The 23,993-nt window shown below is 43.1% G+C and overlaps 1 protein-coding gene across 1 annotated transcript in view; it reads right to left on the bottom strand.

Annotated features, from left to right (window-relative positions):
* The window catches only part of gucy1a2 (guanylate cyclase 1 soluble subunit alpha 2), a 105,290-nt gene that overhangs the window by 28,480 nt on the left and 52,817 nt on the right, over window positions 1-23,993 (bottom strand). The window contains exons 5-7 of the mRNA XM_036965275.2: window positions 9,529-9,741; window positions 9,068-9,340; window positions 5,474-5,617 (exon numbers count right to left, since the gene is read on the bottom strand). Coding sequence (XP_036821170.1) covers window positions 5,474-5,617; window positions 9,068-9,340; window positions 9,529-9,741 — 630 coding nt within the window. The remainder of the gene's footprint in view (window positions 1-5,473; window positions 5,618-9,067; window positions 9,341-9,528; window positions 9,742-23,993) is intronic.

Below are 23,993 nucleotides of genomic sequence, written 5' to 3'. Positions count from 1 at the left end.
CGTGACAAATAAAGTTTGATTTGATATGCAGAAATTGCTGGAAACGCAGGAGATTATTTTTGGTTGAATTTGAATTGAACAGTATAAAAATCAGAATGGAGAAAGACCCATTGAAATCACAATGTACAGGTGTACAGGTGTTGCCACCCTAGGGTCACGTACTACTCATGAAGCAAATGTAGAACTTTTACTATTCAAAAACGTCAAATAACATCAAATACCGTCATACTGCCCCCCCCCCCCCCAAAAAAAAAAAAAATGGTGATATGATATTTTGTCCATATCGCCCAACCCTACAAGATAATTAATCTGTGTCGTTTACCATGGGGACAAATGAAGCATAGTGGGCAGAACATGCAAGAAGGTAGTCAAAACCAGATCTTACTGGCGAGTTGCAACACGAATTTGCATATTTCCGTTAGCAACGCCTCCTCTGTGAAGTGCACGTGTGCACAAACTCATTTTGACCTTTGCACTTCTGCAAAAAAAAAAAAATTTTTTACTTTGGCAAAGTGTCAAGTCTATAAAACGTAGTGTAATGTGTTCATAGTAGATTATCGTTTTGGGAACAGAAAAATGCTTTGAGATCAGATGTTTCATCGATGTCGGCCCAGTTTCACCTTGTTTCATCCTCTCCCACTACTGGACTTCCTCTCACAAGTTGTTTTATTTAAGCTTTATTTCACTAGGCAAGTCGGTTAAGAACAAATTCTTATTTACGGCCTACCAAAAGGCAAAAGACCTCCTGCGGGGACGGGGGCTGGGATTAAAAAAATTCTAATAATAAAAATTAAAAAAAAAATATAGGACAAAACACATCACGAGACAACACTACATAAAGAGAGACCTAAGACAACAACATAGCAAGGCAGCAACACATGACAACACAGCATGGTAGCAGGACAAAACATGGTACAAACATTATGGGGCACAGACAACAAACAGCACATAGGGCAAGAAGGTAGAGACAACAATATATCACGCAAAGCAGCCACAACTGTCAGTAAGAGTGTCCATGATTGAGTCTTTGAATGAAGACATTGAGATAAAACTGTCCAGTTTGAGTGTTCGTTGCAGCTCGTTCCAGTTGCTAGCTGCAGCGAACTGAAAGGACGAGACCCAAGGATGTGTGTGCTTTGGGGACCTTTAACAGAATGTGACTGGCAGAATGGGTGTTGTATGTGGAAGATGAGGGCTGCAGCAGGTATCTCAGATAGGGGGGAGTGAGGCCTAAGAGTGTTTTAAAAAATAAGCATCAACCAGTGGGTCTTGCGAAGGGTATACAGAGATAACCTGTTTACAGAGGAGTATAGAGTGCAGTGAGGTGTCCTATGAGGAACATTGGTGGCAAAGCTGATGGACGAATGGTAAAGAACATCTAGCCGCTCTAGAGCACCCTTACCCGCCAATCTATAAATTATGTCTCCGTAATCTAGCATGGGTAGAATGGTCATCTGAATCAGGGTTAGTTTGGCAGCTGGTGTGAAAGAGGAGTGATTACGATAGAGGAAACCAAGTCTAGATTTAACTTTAGCCTGCAGCTTTGATATGTGCTGAGAGAAGGACAGTATACCGTCTAGCCATACTCCCAAGTAGTTGTATGAGGGGACTACCTCAAGCTCTAAACCCTCAGAGGTAGTAATCACACCTGTGGGGAGAGGGGCATTCTTCTTACCAAACCACATGACCTTTGTTTTGGATGTGTTCAGAACAAGGTTACGGGTAGAGAAAGCTTGTTGGACACTAAGAAAGCTTTGTTGTAGAGCATTTAACACAAAATCCGGGGAGGGGCCAGCTGAGTTTGAGACTGTATCATCTGCATATAAATGGATGAGAGAGCTTCCTACTGCCTGAGCTACGTTGTTGGTGACAAGCAGTGGCTGAGACAGCAGATTTTCTGAATTTATACACTGCACTCTTTGTGAGAGGTAGTTTGCAAACCAGGCCAAAGACCCCTCAGAGACACCAATACTCCTTAGCCGGCCCACAACAATGGAATGGTCTACCGTTTCAAAAGCTTTGGCCAAGTCAATAAAAATAGCAGCACAACATGGCTTAGAATCAAGGGCAATGGGGACATCATTGAGGACCTTTAAGGTTGCGGTGACACATCCATAACCTGAGCGGAAACCAGATTGCATACCAGAGAGAATACTATAGACATCTAGAAAGACAGTCAGTTGATTATTGACAAGTTTTTCCAACACTTTTGATAAACAGGGCAAAATAGAAATAGGCCTATAACAGTTAGGATCAGCTTGGTCTCCCCCTTTAAATAAAGGACGAACCGTGGCTGCCTTCCAAGCAATGGGAACCTCCTCAGAAAGGAGAGACAGGTTTAAAAGGTTGGAGATTGGCTTGGCGGTAATAGGGGCAGCAACCTTAAAGAAGAAAGGGTCTATACCATCTAACTCAGATGTTTTTTGGGGGTCAAGTTTGAGGAGCTCCTTTAGCACCTCAGACTCAGTGACTACCTGCAGGGAGAAACATTGTAGTGGGGCAGGGGAAAAAGAGGATGAAGCATTGGGGATAGTCGCATTAGAAGGGGTGGGAGATGAGGAAATGTTGGACGGTCAAGGAGGCATGGCTGAGTCAAATAGGAATCCTGACTTAATGAAGTGGTGATTAAAGAGCTCAGCCATGCACTTTAAGGGACATGGGCAGCTGTGAGGAGGAGGGTTTATTCTCCAGGTCTTTAATCGTTTTCCAGAACTTCTTGGGGTTAGACCCACAGAGAGAGAACTGCTCCTTAAAGTAACTAACTTCGGCCTTCCGGATAGCATGAGTGCACTTAATACTCAATTGCCTGAACGAGAGCCAGTCAGACATTCTTGAGGTGCAGTAACACTGGAAGATCACAGTCAAACCAGGGGCTGAACCTGTTTTAAATACTCATTTTCTTTATGGGGGCACAACACCACTGAAAATATCAACAGAGGGATCAAGCTGATTCTATACCCTTTCACAGAGGCCAGTTCATGAAGGAAGGCTTGTTTACCATTTTACAGAGGCCAGTTCATGAAGGAAGGCTTTTTTTAGCAAGCGTCTATGACAAATCAGGACAGGTCGTTTCACTGAGCAGCCATTTTGAACACAGCCTGTAAAACAGTGATCACAAGGTCATTACAGAAAACCCCAGACTGATACCTATCAGGATTATTTGTGAGGATAACATCAAGAAGAGTAGCCTTTTCTGAGTGTTTGGAGTCATACCTTGTGGGATTGGTAATAATCTGGGAAAGATTTAGGGTGTCCCATTGCTTTAGGACTTGGACACTACAATATTTGGTGGTGGATCCTAGACTTCCTGACGGGCCCCAGGTGGTGAGGGTAGGCAGCAACACATCTGCCACACTGAACCTCAACACTGGAGCCCCTCAGGGGTGCGTGCTCAGTCCCCTCCTGTACTCCCTGTTCACCCACAACTGCATGGCCAGGCACGACTCCAACACCATCATTAAGTTTGCAGACGACACAACAGTGGTAGGCCTGATCACCGACAACGACAAGACAGCCTATAGGGAGGTCAGAGACCTGGCCGGGTGGTGCCAGAATAACAACCTATCCCTCAACGTAACCAAGACTAAGGAGATGATTGTGGACTACAGGAAAAGGAGGACCGAGCACGCCCCCATTCTCATCGACGGGGCTGTAGAGGAGCAGGTTAAGAGCTTCAAGTTCCTTGGTGTCCACATCACCAACAAATTAGAATGGTCCAAACACACCAAGACGATCATGAATAGGGCACGATGAAGCTATTCCCCCTCATGAAACTAAAAAGCTTTGGCATGGGTCCTGAGATCCTCAAAAGGTTCTACAGCTGCAACATCGAGAGCATCCTGACTGGTTGCGTCACTGCCTGGTACGGCAATTGCTCGGCCTCCGACCGCAAGTTACTACAGAGGGTAGTGCGTACGGGTCAGTACATCACTGGGGCTAAGCAGCCTGCCATCCAGGACCTCGACACCAGGCGGTGTCAGAGGAAGGCCCTAAAAATTGTCAAAGGCTCTAGCCACCCCAGTCATAGAATGTTCTCACTACCATAGCATGACAAGCAGTACCGGAGTGCCAAGTCTCTGACAAAAAGGCTTCTCAACAGTTTTTACCCCCAAGCCATAAGACTCCTGAACAGGTAATCAAATGGCTACCCGGACTATTTGCATTGTGTGCCCCTTTTACGCTGCTGGTACTCTCTGTTAATCATATATGCATAGTTACTTTAACTATACATTCATGTGGGGCGGCAGGTAGCCTAGTGGTTAGAGCGTTGGACTGGTAACCGAAAGGTTACAAGATCCAATCCCTGAGCTGAAAATATAAAAATCTGTCGCTCTGCCCCTGAACAAGACTGTATATAGCCTCGCTACTGTATATAGCCTCTCTACTGTATGTAGCCTCGCTACTGTATATATCCTTGCTACTGTATATAGCCTCTCTACTGTATATAGCCTCTCTACTGTATATAGCCTCGCTACTGTATATAGCCTCGCTACTGTATATATCCTCGCTACTGTATATAGCCTCTACTGTTATAGCCTCACTACTGTATATAGCCTCCCTACTGTAAATAGCCCCACTACTGTATATAGCCTCACTACTGTAAATAGCCTCACTACTGTAAATAGCCTCACTACTGTATATAGCCTCACTACTGTAAATAGCCTCACTACTGTATATAGCCTCACTACTGTAAATAGCCTCACTACTGTATATAGCCTCACTACTGTATATAGCCTCGCTACTGAAAATATATTTTTACTGATGTTTTAGTTCTTTACTTACCTATTTTTCACCTAATTCATTTTTTGCACTACTGGTTAGAGCCTGTAAGTAAGCATTTCACTGTAAGGTCTATAACACCTGTTGCATTCGGCGCACGTGACAAATAAACGTTGAATTGATTTGGTGAGAGAACGCTCTAAAAGGATTCTTCAGCATATGGCCCCTGTGACGTGTCTGTGTTACCCCTTCTGTCTGTGGAACAACACAGCTAGCACATAACAAGACCGCACAAAACAGCTAGCACATAACAAGACCGCACAACACAGCTAGCACATAACAAGACCGCACAAAACAGCTAGCACATAACAACACTGCACAAAACAGCTAGCACATAACAACACTGCACAAAACAGCTAGCACATAACAAGACCGCACAAAACAGCTAGCACATAACAAGACCGCACAAAACAGCTAGCACATAACAACACCGCACAAAACAGCAAGCACAACACAATAGCACAACACAGCACCGGAATGATCAGCTTACAGATGCTTTCAATTATAGGTGTAAACCACATTTACATTTGAATGAGAAGAGAGACAGATAACGAGGAGGGTGAAAAGGGAGAGAAAGAAAGGGAGGGAGAAAGAGAGAAAGAGAGAGGGGGAGGGAAAAGGGAGAGAGAAAATAAGACAGAAAAAGAGAGTGAGGGAGAAAGTGCCCCCCTCCCCGTGCCAAGCAAAGACTCACCTTGATGGATTTGCTGTCCGGCGTTAACACCTCCTCTGACAGCTCCATCATCTTCAGGGCCATGAGTGCGATTGGCTTGGCATGGCTGTCAATCTTCTGGTGGAGCCCGCCCGCAACACAGTAGGCGTCGCCTATAGTCTCAATCTACATTGGGATTGGAGGAGAGATATTTTCAGAATAAAAAATGATAAAACAAGTTTTAAACCCCCCCCCCAACCCGCAAAAGCTGTACCTGACAACAAGAAACACAACTCTCATTTTCATCCAGTCTCAGTCATCTATCCAGAGTAACCATGACAATGGGAACATACAGTGCCTTGCGAAAATATTCGGCCCCCTTGAACTTTGCGACCTTTTGCCACATTTCAGGCATTTCAGTGGGACACAATCATGAAGTGGAACGACATTTATTGGATATTTCAAACTTTTTTAACAAATCAAAAACTGAAAAATTGGGCGTGCAAAATTATTCAGCCCCTTTACTTTCAGTGCAGCAAACTCTCTCCAGAAGTTCAGTGAGGATCTCTGAATGATACAATGTTGACCTAAATGACTAATGATGATAAATACAATCCACCTGTGTGTAATCAAGTCTCCGTATAAATGCATCTGCACTGTGATAGTCTCAGAGGTCTGTTAAAAGCGCAGAGAGCATCATGAAGAACAAGGAACACCCCAGGCAGGTCCGAGATACTGTTGTGAAGAAGTTTAAGGCCGGATTTGGATACAAAAAGATTTCCCAAGCTTTAAACATCCCAAGGAGCACTGTGCAAGCGATAATATTGAAATGGAAGGAGTATCAGACCACTGCAAATCTACCAAGACCTGGCCGTCCCTCTAAACTTTCAGCTCATACAAGGAGAAGACTGATCAGAGATGCAGCCAAGAGGCCCATGATCACTCTGGATGAACTGCAGAGATCTACAGCTGAGGTGGGAGACTCTGTCCATAGGACAACAATCAGTCGTATTTTGCACAAATCTGGCCTTTATGGAAGAGTGGCAAGAAGAAAGCCATTTCTTAAAAATATCCATAAAAAGTGTTGTTTAAAGTTTGCCACAAGCCACCTGGGAGACACACCAAACATGTGGAAGAAGGTACTCTGGTCAGATGAAACCAAAATGTAACTTTTTGGCAACAATGCAAAACGTTATGTTTGGCGTAAAAGCAACACAGCTGAACACACCATCCCCACTGTCAAACATGGTGGTGGCAGCATCATGGTTTGGGCCTGCTTTTCTTCAGCAGGGACAGGGAAGATGGTTAAAATTGATGGGAAGATGGATGGAGCCAAATACAGGACCATTCTGGAAGAAAACCTGATGGAGTCTGCAAAAGACCTGAGACTGGGACGGAGATTTGTCTTCCAACAAGACAATGATCCAAAACATAAAGCAAAATCTACAATGGAATGGTTCAAAAATAAACATATCCAGGTGTTAGAATGGCCAAGTCAAAGTCCAGACCTGAATCCAATTGAGAATCTGTGGAAAGAACTGAAAACTGCTGTTCACAAATGCTCTCCATCCAACCTCACTGAGCTCGAGCTGTTTTGCAAGGAGGAATGGGAAAACATTTCAGTCTCTCGATGTGCAAAACTGATAGAGACATACCCCAAGCGACTTACAGCTGTAATCGCAGCAAAAGGTGGCGCTACAAAGTATTAACTTAAGGGGGCTGAATAATTTTGCACGCCCAATTTTTCAGTTTTTGATTTGTTAAAAAAGTTTGAAATATCCAATAAATGTCGTTCCACTTCATGATTGTGTCCCACTTGTTGTTTATTCTTCACAAAAAAATACAGTTTTATATCTTTATGTTTGAAGCCTGAAATGTGGCAAAAGGTCGCAAAGTTCAAGGGGGCCGAATACTTTCGCAAGGCACTGTATGGTTCTCTCTCTCTCCTCTCTACTCACATGGAGCAGGAAAAGAGAGAGGGGAGAGAGGTGAAAGTGGAGACGAGAGAAAATGGCAGTAAAAAGAGAGAAGGGGAAGAGTCAAGTAAAAAAGTGGAAGGGTGAGGAGAGAGGAAGGGAAGGGTGAGGCGAGAGGAAGGGAAGGGACGCATAGAGGGAGTGATGGTTGTTAATGGACGGATAGAGGGAGTGATGGTTGTTAATGGACGGATAGAGGGAGTGATGGTTGTTAATGGACAGATAGAGGGAGTGATGGTTGTTAATGGACGGATAGAGGGAGTGATGGTTGTTAATGGACGCATAGAGGGAGTGATGGTTGTTAATGGACGCATAGAGGGAGTGATGGTTGTTAATGGACGAATAGAGGGAGTGATGGTTGTTAATGGACGGATAGAGGGAGTGATGGTTGATTAATGGACGCATAGAGGGAGTGATGGTTGTTAATGGACAGATAGAGGGAGTGATGGTTGTTAATGGACGGATAGAGGGAGTGATGGTTGTTAATGGACAGATAGAGGGAGTGATGGTTGTTAATGGACAGATAGAGGGAGTGATGGTTGTTAATGGATGGATAGAGGGAGTGATGGTTGTTAATGGATGGATAGAGGGAGTGATGGTTGTTAATGGATGGATAGAGGGAGTGATGGTTGTTAATGGACCCACTGGGCCTTGCTGTAATGCCACTCTGTCATGTAGCCAGTACTGACACACTCATGTTAAGCACCATTGGCCATTAATCAGTGTGTTTTTCCACATTCGCACACGCACACACACGTTTCTGATTTAAAACAACTTGATTGATCCCTGTATTTACCCACGGCAGCACCACTGTTCGTAGGCCGTCATTGAAAATAAGAATTTGTTCTTAACTGACTTGCCTAGTTAAAAAAAAAAAAATTGCACTAAACCTCTCCTATGTGGACAGATGACACAACAATGACACAACAGGGTTGGAGTCAATTGTGAACAATAACTTTGAATTGGCCACACCCCACAGGAAGAAGAATTTGAATATAATTTGAATCAACTGAGATGTGAAACATGAAAGTTCATTAATTTGACAAATATTTTATAAAAAGGATATGCCACTTATTAAGGCAAACAATACACATACCATATGAAATGTACATTTTATTATAACTGAAAGATGTCAAACAGTATTCTTCTTTGTCATGAGATGTTAGATTGTTCCCTTCCATACTGCAGTGTTTGATCTAATGCATTATGGGGAAAAAACACATTTATTCTGATATTTCAAAACATTAAGGGAATTATGAATTATTATGGACAACCGACATGATCTTTCAATATTTCCAGACCACTGTAATTATTTAAAATTGTTAAAGAGAATGAGTTTTAAAGATGCATGCATGAAGTCAAGACCATGCATGAAGTCAAAATAAATATTGCTCTGGTAATGTGTGGAATAAATAATGCATTTCAATTTCATTGAATTAAATTATAATTATTTTAATTCAAATTCAATTGAGATTCTGCTTCCTGTGGGGTGTGGCCATTTAAAATTAAATTCAAATAAAATATTTGAATTGCAAATTTTTCAAATAATTTAATTGGAATTAAAGAACAATTCACAACTCAATTCAGAATCGACCCCAACCCTGACACGCATGCACTGAGTGCACAGGATGTGCATGTGCAAACAGGTGTGTGTTCCTACCTTATACACATCCAGTATTCCACACTGGTAGTCGAAGCGTGTGTAGAGCTCGTTGAGCATGCTGATGACCTGCATGGGGGTACACTGGGCACACACTGCAGTGAAGCCCACGATGTCAGAAAACAACATGGTGACATCATCAAACTTCCTGGCGGGGACAGACTCCCCCTGCCACAGCTTCTGGGCCACGTCACCAGGAAAAATGGAGTAGAGAAGGTCTACTGTCCTCCTCTTCTCCTCTTCTAGAGCTTGGTGTGTCTTTTCTAGAGTGGCCTGGGGAAGAGCAGAGGGATATAGTAGAATGTGGATGATGGAGGAAAGGTTTAGTGACAGACGCCTGTCCTCTTCTTCTGAAGACGGATGAGTCCACGGCTGAATATTTATATGACAGAATAATAAGTATGAGCACACGTGTATGTGTGTGTGACTGTGTGTGTGTGCACGTGTGTGTGTGACTGTACCTTGAGTTTGTCCATCCTGTTCTTGAGGCCGTCCTGTGCCTTGGCCTGCTGTCCCACCAGTATGACATCACGCGTGGCGTCGTGGATGGGGATGTCTGACAGGTAGAGGCCCCTGCCCATCAGCTCCTCCAGCTTGTCCACCCGGGGGGAACCCAGGAACATCAGCGTAGAGGATTCTGGGACATGAATCATCTGACCCTTCACCTCCATCACCTGGTAAAGACAGAGAGAAAAAGAGAGAGATCGAGACAGGGAGGGGCAGAAGACAGGGTGAGAGAGAGAGATGGAGCGCGCGAGAGGGGGGGGGGAGACAGGGTGAGAGAGAGAGATGGAGCACGCGAGGGGGGGGGGGGGGGGGGCAGGGTGAGAGAAAGATGGAGCGCGCGAGAGGGGGAGGGAGAAGACAGGGTGAGAGAGAGAGATGGAGTGCGCAAGAGGGGGGGGGAGAAGACAGGGTGAGAGAGAGAGATGGAGCGCGTGAGAAGTGGGGGAGAAGACAGGGTGAGAGAGAGATGGAGCGCGTGAGAGGGGGGGAGAAGACAGGGTGAGAGAGAGAGATGGAGCGCGTGAGAGGGGGGAGAGAGAAGACAGGGTGAGAGAGAGAGAGATGGAGCACGTGAGAGGGGGAGAGAGAAGACAGGGTGAGAGAGAGAGATGGAGCGCGTGAGAGGGGGGGGAGAAGACAGGGTGAGAGAGAGAGATGGAGCGCGTGAGAGGGGGGGAGAGAAGACAGGGTGAGAGAGAGAGATGGAGCGCGTGAGAGGGGGGAGAGAGAAGACAGGGTGAGAGAGAGATGGAGCGCGTGAGAGGGGGGGAGAAGACAGGGTGAGAGAGAGAGATGGAGAGCGTGAGAGGGGGGGAGAGAAGACAGGGTGAGAGAGATGGAGCGCGTGAGAGGGGGGGTGAGAGAGAGAGATGGAGCGCGTGAGAGGGGGGAGAGAAGACAGGGTGAGAGAGAGAGATGGAGCGCGTGATAGGGGGGGAGAGAAGACAGGGTGAGAGAGAGAGATGGAGCGCATGAGAGGGGGGGAGAGAAGACAGGGTGAGAGAGAGATGGAGCGTGTGAGAGGGGGGAGAGAAGACAGGGTGAGAGAGAGAGATGGAGCGCGTGATAGGGGGGGAGAGAAGACAGGGTGAGAGAGAGAGATGGAGCGCATGAGAGGGGGGGAGAGAAGACAGGGTGAGAGAGAGATGGAGCGTGTGAGAGGGGTGGAGAGAAGACAGGGTCAGAGAGAGAGATGGAGCGCGTGAGAGGGGGGAGAGAAGACAGGGTGAGAGAGAGATGGAGCACATGAGAGGGGGGGAGAAGACAGGGCAAGAGAGGTAGAGAGAGAGAGAAAGAGGGGAGGAGAAGACAGAGATCGACAAAGGGATAGAGAGGTAGAGAGAGGGGGAGAAGACGGAGAGAGAGAGAGAGGTTGAGAGAGAAAGAGGTTGAGAGAGAGAGGGGGGGAGAGGCAGGGGGAAGACAGGGAGAGGTAGAGAGAGAGAGAGGTAGAGAGGGGGGAGAGACAGAGGTTATTAATGTGATAAAGAGGTCAATGGAATGCAGACCGTGGGAAATACAGTGCGCTCACAAAGTATTCACACTTGATGTATATAATTGTCATTTTTCTGTCAACGATCTACACAAAATACTCTGTCAATGTGGAAGAAACATTCAAACATATAAAAAAACAGTCATATATCTTGAAGTATTCAACCTCGTGAGTCAATACATGTTAGTGATTTAGGAGATTCTGGATCTATCCCCCACGGAGGGGCGCATGCATGGCATTTCCATTATTTTGGTCAAACTCTATAAACACAAGCATAGAAGGACTATTCAGAAACGTTAAGAGGATGTTGTAGTCCAAACACGACCTCCAGTTGTTTGAAGACCCTAATCTCCTTGACAATGAGGATGTAGTGCTGCACATTCCAACATCATCTAGGCTACAAATGAGATGTCGTCACCCATTCTCCCATACACACCAGATCAAGAGAACGCTGGCCCTGCGGCAATAAATCCAACTGTAGCCTATAGACAATACAGGATTAAATGAAGATGTGGTGAGGATGGAAAACATCTCTCTGGCTCTCAGCTGACTGAAAAGGTCAGGTTTGTCTGATACTGTATCTGTAGTGTAGTCTTTGGTTGCTCTGGTAGATTACCAGGATGTATGAAAAACATTCTTGCCCAAGAAGAAAATATCTAAACAATAAAGTATTTGGATACACCTACTCATTCCACGTTTTTTCTGGATTTTTTAAAACAATTTTCTACATTGTAGAATAATAGCGAAGACACCAAACTATGAAATAACACATATGGAATCATGCAGTATCCAAAAATGTGTTAAACAAATCAAAATATATTTTATATTTGAGATTCTTCAAAGTAGCCACCCTTTGCCTTAATGACAGCTTTGCACACTCCTAGCATCCTCTCTCGCACGCACTCTCTGGTTCTCTCCCTCTCTCCCCGGTGTCAGATAGATTATTCCGCCTGTGAGCCCACTGCAGCCTGATTTATTTATAGAACCCTCTCCTAGTTCTGCATAACGCACACAACCTACATCTACAGAGAAATAACACACACACACACCCTACATACAGTCTACAGAGATCGAACACAAACACGCACTACCTATATATAGTCTACAGAGAGATAACACACACAATACCTACATATAGTCTACAAAAATCTAATACACACATTACATACATATAGTCTAGAGAGAGACAGAGTACTGCACACACACTTAGTTACGGAAAGTAGATACACACACACAGACAGTGCATTCGGAAAGTATTCAGAACCCTGGACTTTTCCCACATCTTGTTACGCCTTATTCTAAAATTAGATTAGATTTGTTTTTCTCAATCTACACACAATACCCCATAATGACAAAGCAAAGTTTATTAAAAGTTTATATATAAAAAAAAAGAAATCCCTTATTTACATAAATATTCAGACCATTTGCTATGAGATTCTAAATTGAGCTCAGGTGCATCCTGTTTCCATTGATCATCCTTGAGATGTTTCTACAACTTGATTGGAGTCCACCTGCGGGGAATTAAATTGATTGGACATGATTTGGAAAGGCACACACCTGTCTACATAAGGTTACACAGTTGACAGTGCATGTCAAAGCAAAAACCAAGCCACAAGGTTGAAGGAATTGTCCGTAGAGCTCCGAGACAGGATTGTGTCAAACCACCATGAGACTCTTCCTAGAGCAGGCTACCCGGCAAAACTGAACAATCGGGGGAGAAGGGCCTTGGTCAGAGAGCTGACAAAGAACCCGATGGTCACTCTAACAGAGCTCAAGAGTTCCTATGTGGAGATGGGATAACCTTCTAGAAGGACATAGTTGCAGCACTCCACCAATCAGGCCTTTATGGTAGAGTGGCCAGACAGAAGCCCTTCCTCAGTAAAAGGCACATGACAGCCCGCTTGGAGTTTGCCAAAAGGCACCTAAAGACTTTCAGAACATGAGAAACAAGAATCGCTGGTCTGATGAAACCAAGATTGAACTCTTTGGCCTGAATGCCAAACGTCACGTATGGATGAAACCTGGCACCATCCCTACGGTGAAGCATGGTGGTGGCAGCATCATGTTGCAGGGATGTTTTTCAGTGGCAGGGACTGGGAGACTAGTCGGGATCGAGGGAAAGATGAACGGAGCAAAGTACAGAGAGATCCTTGATGAAAACCTTCTCCAGAGCGCTCAGGACCTCAGACCTGGGTGAAGATTCATCTTCCAACAGGACAATGACCCTAAGCACACAGCCAAGACAACGCAGGAGTGGCTTCGGGCTCAGTCTCTGAATGTCCTTCAGTGGCCCAGTCAGAGCCTGAACTTGAACCCGATCAAAAATCTCTGGAGAGACCTAAAAATAGCTGTGCAGCGACGCTCCCCATCCAACCTGACAAAGCTTGAGAGGATCTGCAGAGAAGAATGGGGGAAACTCCCCAAATACAGGTGTGCCAAGCTTGTAGCGTCATACCCAAGAAGACTCAAGGCTGTAATCACTGCCAAAGGCACTTCAACAAAGTGCTGAGTAAAGGGTCTGAATACCTATGTACTTGCAAACATTTCTAAAAACATATTTTTGCTTTGTCATTATGGGTTATTGTGTGTAGTTTGATGAGGGATACAAATATTTCAATCAATATAGAATAAGGCTGTAACATAACAAAATGTGGATAAAGTCAAGGGGTTTGAATACTTTCCGAATGCACTGTATACTGTACAGTCGCAGTGTGTATTGTGGGAGGATGTGACCAGGTGTTTTCTGTGGTTGTGGCAGGCAGAGTGGGAGGAGTCACATGGCTGACACATTAATGGACATCTCCATGGAGACGACAGGAATACCAGGAACACTCAGAAAATCCAAGCGACTGTGTCTCGGAAAACTACCCTCACACTTAACAGAACACACACTCATATTCATATTCAAACACATACAAGTATGAATTAATTGACACACAAACAATCACACACACAACCACTAATACACACACGTAAATGCACTTATGCACGTATGTAGAGTACTCTACCTGTATATAACATGTAGAGCACTGGTCATCAACCTTTTGAGTCAAGGTCACTTTCGCAGTCAAAAAGCAAGCCGAGATCTATCGCTCAGAATTGTTTAAAACATAACTTAAAAAAATGTTAAATTAGGAATGATGTTTGTGAAGTAGGCCTAATAAATTATCACAGCATATTGGCTTAGGAAGGCCACCAAAAATGCAGAGATTTCCATCCCCAACTACAACATTTTCTGTCAAGATAGAACTGACAAAGGGAGAGGAGTTGAAATCTACTGCAGAGAGAGCCTGCAAAGTTCTGTCATACTTTTCAGGTCTATGCCCAAACAGTTCGAGCCTCTAATTTTAAAAATTAATCTCTCACTGTTGTCGCCTGTTATAGACCCCCCTCAGCTCCCAGCTGTGCCCTGGACACAATATGTGAATTGATTGCCGCCCATCTATCTTCAGAGTTCGTTCTGCTAGGTGACCTAAACTGGGATATGCTTAACTTCTTATGTTATAGGGGACGCTTGCGTCTCACCTGGCCAAAAGCCAGGAAAAATGCAGCGCGCGCAAATTCAAATAAAATGATATAAAAATCTAACTTTCATTAAATCACACATGTAAGATACTTAATTAAAGCTACACTCGTTGTGAATCCAGCCAACATGTCAGATTTTAAAAAGGCTTTTCGGTGAAAGCATAAGAAGCTATCATCTGATGATAGCACAGCAGTAAACAAAGAGGGTAACATATTTCAACCCTGCAGGCGCTACACAAAACACAGAAATAAAATATAAAACATTCCTTACCTTTGACACTCTAATATGTCCCATACCATCACAACTGGTCCTTTTATTCGATTAATTCCGTCCATATACAGTGGGGAGAACAAGTATTTGATACACTGCCAATTTTGCAGGTTTTCCTACTTACAAAGCATGTAGAGGTCTGTAATTTTTGTCATAGGTACACTTCAAATGTGAGAGAGGGAATCTAAAACAAAAATCCAGAAAATCACATTGTATGATAAAGTAATTAATTAGCATTTTATTGCATGACATAAGTATTTGATACATCAGAAAAGCAGAACTTAATATTTGGTACAGAAACCTTTGTTTGCAATTACAGAGATCATATGTTTCCTGTAGTTCTTGACCAGGTTTGCACACACTGCAGTAGGGATTTTGGCCCACTCCTCCATACAGACCTTCTCCAGATCCTTCAGGTTTCGGGGCTGTCGCTGGGCAATACGGACTTTCAGCTCCCTCCAAAGATTATCTATTGGGTTCAGGTCTGGAGACTGGCTAGGCCACTCCAGGACCTTGAGATGCTTCTTATGGAGCCACTCCTTAGTTGCCCTGGCTGTCTGTTTCAGGTCGTTGTCATGCTGGAAGACCCAGCCACGGCCCATCTTCAATGCTCTTACTGAGGGAAGGAGGTTGTGGCCAAGATCTTGCGATACATGGCCCCATCCATCCTCCCCTCAATACGGTGCAGTCGTCATGTCCCCTTTGCAGAAAAGCATCCCCAAAGAATGATGTTTCCACCTCAATGCTTCACGGTTGGGATGGTGTTCTTGGGGTTGTACTCATCCTTCTTCCTCCTCCAAACACGGCGAGTGGAGTTTAGACCAAAAAGCTCTATTTTTGTCTCATCAGACCACATGACCTTCTCCCATTCCTCCTCTGGATCATTCAGATGGTCATTGGCAAACTTCAGACAGGCCTGGACATGCGCTGGCTTGAGCAGGGGGACCTTGCGTACGCTGCAGGATTTTAATCCATGACGGCGTAGTGTGTTACTAATGGTTTTCTTTGAGACTGTGGTCCCAGCTCTCTTCAGGTCATTGACCAGGTCCTGCCGTGTAGTTCTGGGCTGATCCCTCACCTTCCTCATGATCATTGATGCCCCACGAGGTGAGATCTTGCATGGAGCCCCAGACCGAGGGTGATTGATGGTCATCTTGAACTTCTTCCATTTTCTAATAATTGCGCCAACAGTTGTTGCCTTCTCACCAAGCTGCTTGCCTATTGTCCTGAAGCCCATCCCAGCCTTGTGCAGGTCTACAATTTTATCCCTGATGTCCTTACACAGCTCTCTGGTCTTGGCCATTGTGGAGAGGTTGGAGTCTGTTTGATTGAGTGTGTGGACAGGTTATACAGGTAACAAGTTCAAACAGGTGCAGTTAATACGGGTAATGAGTGGAGAACAGGAGGGATTCTTAAAGAAAAACTAACAGGTCTGTGAGAGCCGGAATTCTTACTGGTTGGTAGGTGATCAAATATTTATGTCATGCAATAAAATGCAGATTAATTACGTCAAAATCATACATTGTGATTTTCTGGATTTTTGTTTTAGATTCCGTCTCTCACAGTTGGAGTGTACCTATGATTAAAAAAATGACAGACCTCTACATACTTTGTAAGTAGGAAAACCTGCAAAATCATCAGTGTATCAAATACTTCTTCTCCCCACTGTATATCCAAAATGTCCATTTATTTGGCGCGTTTGATCCAGAAAAAAACAGCTTCCAAATTGCGCAAGGTCACTACAAAATATTTCAAAAGTTGCCTGTAAACTTTGCCAAAACATTTCAAACTACTTTTGTAATACAACTTTAGGTATCTTTAAACGTTAATAATCGATCAAATTGAAGACGGGTCAATCTGTTTTCAATAGAGGACGAGAGGAAACTAACTCTACTTTTCAAGTCTTGCGCAACTCTCAACGGTGTTACCCATTTCCTAGATGGTCGTACTTCTTCATTGCACAAAGGAATAACCTCAACCAAATTCCAAAGATTGGTGACATCCAGTGGAAGCGGTAGGAACTGAAAACAAGTGTCTAAGAAATATTGTTTCCCAATGAGAGATACTGAACAGACAGAGACCTCAAAAAAAAACAACATCTGAACGGTTAGTCCTCGGGGTTTTGCCTGCTACATAAGTTCTGTTATACTCACAAACATGATTCAAACAGTTTTAGAAACTTCATAGTGTTTTCTATCCAAATCTATTAATATTATGCATATCTTATATTCTTGGCATGAGTAGCAGGAAGTTGAAATTGGGCACGCTATTTATCCAAAAGTGAAAATGCTGCCTCCTATACCTTAAGTATTAACACCCCGGCCATCCTACAATCTAAGCTAGACGCCCTCAATCTCACACAAATTATCAAGGAACCCACCAGGTACAACCCTAAATCCATAAACATGGGCACCCTCAAAGATATTATCCGGACCAACTTGCCACCCAAACACCTCTGCTGTTTTAAATCAGGATCTCAAATATCACTGATTCATTGCCTGAATCCGTTATGGGTCTGCAGTCAAAAGACCACCCCTCATCACTGTCAAACGCTCCCTAAAGCAGTTCTGCGAGTATAGGCCTTTCTAATTGACCTGGCCCGGGTATCCTGGAACGATATTGACCTCATCCCGTCAGTAGAGGATGTCTGGTTGTTCGTTAAAAGTAATTTCCTCACCATCTTAACACAGTGTCCAAAGAAGGGCCAGATGTATACAAAATGGTGTTGTCTGCGTAGAGGTGGATCAAGGAATCACCCACAGCAAGAGCGACATCGTTGATATATACAGAGAAAAGAGTCACCCGAGAATTGAACTCTGTGGTACCCCCATAGAGACTGCCAAATGTCCGGACAACAGGCCCTCCGATTTGGCACACTGAACTCTATCTGAGAAGTAGTTGGTGAACCAGGCGAGGTATTCATTTGGGAATCCAAGGCCGTTGAGTCTGCTGATAAGAATACGGTGATTGATAGAGTCGAAAGCCTTGGCCAGGTCGTTGAAGACGGCTGCACAGTACTGTCTTTTATTGCTAGTGTTTATGACATTGTTTAGGACCTTGAGCGTGGCTGAGGTGCACCATTGACCAGCTCAGAAACCGGATTGCACAGCGGAGAAGGTACAGTGGGATTTGAAAAGGTCAGTGATCTGTTTGTTAACTTGGCTTTCGAAGACTTTGGAAAGGCAGGGCAGGATGGATATAGGTCTGTAACAGTTTGGGTCTAGAGTGTCACCCTCTTTGAAGAGGGGGTTGACCGCGACAGCTTTCCAATGTTTAGGAATCTCGGACGATACGAAAGAGAGGTTGAACAGACTAGTAATAGGGGAAGCAACAATGGCGGCGGATCATTTTATAAATAGAGGGTCCATGTTGTCTAGCCCATCTGATTTGTACGGGTCCAGGTTGTCTAGCCCATCTGATTTGTACGGGTCCAGGTTGTCTTGCCCATCTGATTTGTACGGGTCCAGGTTGTCTAGCCCATCTGATTTGTACGGGTCCAGGTTGTCTAGCCCATCTGATTTGTACGGGTCCAGGTTTTGCAGCTCTTTCAGAACATCTGCTATCTGGATTTAGGTGAAGGAGAAGCTGGGTGTCAAGGGATGACACTGGAGAGGCGAAGCAGGTACGGTGAGTCAAACATTTAATATGGAACGGACATAGAACGAGACAGGAACAACATCAGCACAGGGGGAACAAAGACAAATTACAATCAATGCAGCAGTGGGGAACAGAGTAGGGAACTGACAAATATTGGGGAGGTAATAAACAGGTGATGAGTGAGTCCAGGTGAGTCTAATATATTTGAGGGCACCAGGGGGGGAAGAGTGGGAGCAGGCGTGACACTGGGGAGGCTTGGGAAAGTAGCTGCGGGGGGTGCGGAGCTGTTGGCCGAGGTTGGGGTAGCCAGGAGGAAAGCATGGCCAGGCGTAGAGAAATGCTTATTGAAATTCTCGATTATCATGGATTAATTGGGAGTGACAGTGTTTCCTAGCCTCAGTGCAGTGGGCAGCTGGGAGGAGGTGCTTTTATTCTCCATGGACTTTAGTGTCCCAAACCTTTTGGAGTCAAAGCTACAGGATGCAAATTTCTGTTTGAAAAAGCTAGCCTTTGCTTTCCTAACTGTGTGTATTGGTTCCTGAAAATGTGCAAATCGCGGGGAGCTTCAATGCCATACAACACTCCTTCCGTGGCCTCCAACTGCTCTTAAACGCTAGTAAAACTAAATGCATACTTTTCAACAGATCGCCAGACTAGCATCACTACTCTAGAAGGTTCTGACTTAGAATATGTGGACAACTACAAATACCTAGGTGTCTGGTTAGACTGTAAACTCTACTTCCAGACTCATATTAAGCATCTCCAATCCAAAATTAAATCTATAATTGGCTTCCTATTTCGCAACAAAGCCCCCTTCACTCACGCTGCTAAATTTTGAACACATCTGGCCCTTGTTTTGAACACAGCATTAGTCTCAGCGGAGGGAGGGAGAGAGCAGCAAAGGGTCTGGATTAGAGGTCGACCGATTCATCGGAATAGACGATTAATTAGGGGCGATTTCAAGTTTTCAAAACAATCGGAAATAGGTATTTTTGGGCACCGATGTCAATTTAATTTCTTTTTTATACCTTTATTTAACTAGGCAAGTCAGTTAAGAACAAATTCTTATTTTCAATGACGCCCTAGGAACGGTGGATTAACTGCCTTGTTCAGGGGCAGAATGACAGATTTTCACCTTGTCAGCTCGGGGGATCCATTCTTGCATGCTTACAGTTAACTAGTCCAACGCAATAACGACCTGCCTCTCTCTCGTTGCACTCCACAAGGAGACTGCCTGTTACGCAAATGCAGTAAGCCAAGGTAAGTTGCTAGCTAGCATTAAACTTATCTTATAAAAAACAATCAATCATAATCACTAGTTAACTACACATGGTTGTAACTGTCATTATTACAATTCTTTTTTAACATTTTTTATTTTATTTTATAAATCGTCCGATTAATTGGTATGGACTTTTTTGGTCCTCCAATAATCGGTATCGGTGTTGAAAAATCATAGTCGGTCGACCTCTAGTCCGCATCTCATGTTCCCTGCTCTGTTCTTCCATTCCTCCAGTGAGACTGACCAGAGAGAGGGGCACCGTCTTCCACCTGATGGTGAAACTCGAGTCGCACCGCATCTGCCTCAGGCACAAATTCATGTCGTTCCTGTGACCAGAGGAAGTTAAATATTCCTCAATATTAAAATAGACACGACGAGCTCCAAATAATAATAGAAATGCAGGGCTATCGATACACTTGGATACTCATTCATTGCAGCTGCAGTGCGAGTAGGGAGAACCATGTTTTATAATAGTGCAGAATAAAAACTTAAACATGAACTCACTCATAAACAGCAGCTCTTTGCTGTGTTCCTTTGACATTCTCTCTCTGGTCAAAGTTTTAAAAGTTAGGAAATCTTACATAGGCTAGTATGTGGCCAAGGTCGTGGAAGCTGTAGGCAAGGTGATTTGAGCTATCTGATTGGCCAGCGCAGTAGGCACACTCAATTTAGCCACAGATCTCCCCTTCCACAGAGTAGGTGGAGTTTGTCTTGTCAAACAAATGAAATGGTTCTAAAACGGAACACTTTGCCTACCCAGTGTGCAGAGCTTCTGAATCAAGTGCACCTACCTTAAACAGCACAACAAGAATAACAAAAAAAAAGAGTGCAACACTTATCAAATAAAACTCTGTGTCCTTATCAAAGACAACTCTGTGTCCTTATCAAAGACAACTCTGTGTCCTTATCAAATACAACTCTGTGTCCTTATCAAAGACAACTCTGTGTCCTTATCAAATACAACTCTGTGTCCTTATCAAAGACAACTCTGTGTCCTTATCAAAGACAACTCTGTGTCCTTATCAAATAAAACTCTGTGTCCTTATCAAATACAACTCTGTGTCCTTATCAAAGACAACTCTGTGTCCTTATCAAATAAAACTCTGTGTCCTTATCAAATACAACTCTGTGTCCTTATCAAAGACAACTCTGTGTCCTTATCAAAGACAACTCTGTGTCCTTATCAAATACAACTCTGTGTCCTTATCAAATACAACTCTGTGTCCTTATCAAAGACAACTCTGTGTCCTTATCAAATAAAACTCTGTGTCCTTATCAAATACAACTCTGTGTCCTTATCAAAGACAACTCTGTGTCCTTATCAAATAAAACTCTGTGTCCTTATCAAATACAACTCTGTGTCCTTATCAAAGACAACTCTGTGTCCTTATCAAATACAACTCTGTGTCCTTATCAAAGACAACTCTGTGTCCTTATCAAATACAACTCTGTGTCCTTATCAAATACAACTCTGTGTCCTTATCAAATAAAACTCTGTGTCCTTATCAAATAAAACTCTGTGTCCTTATCAAAGACAACTCTGTGTCCTTATCAAATAAAACTCTGTGTCCTTATCAAATACAACTCTGTGTCCTTATCAAAGACAACTCTGTGTCCTTATCAAATACAACTCTGTGTCCTTATCAAAGACAACTCTGTGTCCTTATCAAATACAACTCTGTGTCCTTATCAAAGACAACTCTGTGTCCTTATCAAATAAAACTCTGTGTCCTTATCAAATACAACTCTGTGTCCTTATCAAAGACAACTCTGTGTCCTTATCAAATAAAACTCTGTGTCCTTATCAAAGACAACTCTGTGTCCTTATCAAATACAACTCTGTGTCCTTATCAAAGACAACTCTGTGTCCTTATCAAATAAAACTCTGTGTCCTTATCAAAGACAACTCTGTGTCCTTATCAAATACAACTCTGTGTCCTTATCAAAGACAACTCTGTGTCCTTATCAAATAAAACTCTGTGTCCTTATCAAAGATAACTCTGTGTCCTTATCAAAGACAACTCTGTGTCCTTATCAAATAAAACTCTGTGTCCTTATCAAAGACAACTCTGTGTCCTTATCAAAGACAACTCTGTGTCCTTATCAAAGACAACTCTGTGTCCTTATCAAAGACAACTCTGTGTCCTTATCAAATACAACTCTGTGTCCTTATCAAATACAACTCTGTGTCCTTATCAAATAAAACTCTGTGTCCTTATCAAAGACAACTCTGTGTCCTTATCAAATACAACTCTGTGTCTTTATCAAAGACAACTCTGTGTCCTTATCAAATAAAACTCTGTGTCCTTATCAAATAAAACTCTGTGTCCTTATCAAAGACAACTCTGTGTCCTTATCAAATACAACTCTGTGTTTTTATCAAAGACAACTCTGTGTCCTTATCAAATACAACTCTGTGTCCTTATCAAAGACAACTCTGTGTCCTTATCAAAGACAACTCTGTGTCCTTATCAAATACAACTCTGTGTCCTTATCAAAGACAACTCTGTGTCCTTATCAAATAAAACTGTGTCCTTATCAAAGACAACTCTGTGTCCTTATCAAAGACAACTCTGTGTCCTTATCAAAGACAACTCTGTGTCCTTATCAAATACAACTCTGTGTCCTTATCAAATAAAACTGTGTCCTTATCAAAGACAACTCTGTGTCCTTATCAAAGACAACTCTGTGTGTCCTTATCAAAGACAACTCTGTGTGTCTTTATCAAATACAACTCTGTGTCCTTATCAAAGACAACTCTGTGTCCTTATCAAAGACAACTCTGTGTCCTTATCAAATACAACTCTGTGTCCTTATCAAATAAAACTGTGTCCTTATCAAAGACAACTCTGTGTCCTTATCAAAGACAACTCTGTGTCCTTATCAAAGACAACTCTGTGTCCTTATCAAATACAACTCTGTGTCCTTATCAAAGACAACTCTGTGTCCTTATCAAAGACAACTCTGTGTCCTTATCAAATAAAACTGTGTCCTTATCAAAGACAACTCTGTGTCCTTATCAAATACAACTCTGTGTCCTTATCAAATACAACTCTGTGTCCTTATCAAATACAACTCTGTGTCCTTATCAAAGACAACTCTGTGTCCTTATCAAATAAAACTGTGTCCTTATCAAAGACAACTCTGTGCCTTTATCAAATACAACTCTGTGTCCTTATCAAATACAACTCTGTGTCCTTATCAAATACAACTCTGTGTCCTTATCAAATACAACTCTGTGTCCTTATCAAAGACAACTCTGTGTCCTTATCAAATAAAACTGTGTCCTTATCAAAGACAACTCTGTGCCTTTATCAAATACAACTCTGTGTCCTTATCAAATACAACTCTGTGTCCTTATCAAAGACAACTCTGTGTCCTTATCAAAGACAACTCTGTGTCCTTATCAAATACAACTCTGTGTCCTTATCAAATAAAACTCTGTGTCCTTATCAAAGACAACTCTGTGTCCTTATCAAATATAACTCTGTGTCCTTATCAAAGACAACTCTGTGTCCTTATCAAAGACAACTCTGTGTCCTTATCAAAGACAACTCTGTGTCCTTATCAAATACAACTCTGTGTCCTTATCAAATAAAACTCTGTGTCCTTATCAAAGACAACTCTGTGTCCTTATCAAAGATAACTCTGTGTCCTTATCAAATACAACTCTGTGTCCTTATCAAAGACAACTCTGTGTCCTTATCAAAGATAACTCTGTGTCCTTATCAAAGACAACTCTGTGTCCTTATCAAATACAACTCTGTGTCCTTATCAAATAAAACTCTGTGTCCTTATCAAAGACAACTCTGTGTCCATATCAAAGATAACTCTGTGTCCTTATCAAATACAACTCTGTGTCCTTATCAAAGATAACTCTGTGTCCTTATCAAAGACAACTCTGTCTTTATCAAAGATAACTCTGTGTCCTTATCAAATACAACTCTGTGTCTTTATCAAAGACAACTCTGTGTCCTTATCAAAGATAACTCTGTGTCCTTATCAAAGACAACTCTGTGTCCTTATCAAAGATAACTCTGTGTCCTTATCAAATACAACTCTGTGTCCTTATCAAATAAAACTCTGTGTCCTTATCAAAGACAACTCTGTGTCCTTATCAAAGATAACTCTGTGTCCTTATCAAAGACAACTCTGTGTCCTTATCAAATAAAACTCTGTGTCCTTATCAAAGACAACTCTGTGTCCTTATCAAAGATAACTCTGTGTCCTTATCAAATACAACTCTGTGTCCTTA

Source organism: Oncorhynchus mykiss, chromosome 27 (assembly GCF_057628025.1).
Source record: "Oncorhynchus mykiss isolate SJ-2025 chromosome 27, ASM5762802v1, whole genome shotgun sequence".
NCBI lineage: Eukaryota > Metazoa > Chordata > Actinopteri > Salmoniformes > Salmonidae > Oncorhynchus > Oncorhynchus mykiss.
Note: the sequence above shows the minus strand (reverse complement) of the source record. Positions and strands in the feature narration are given on the sequence as shown.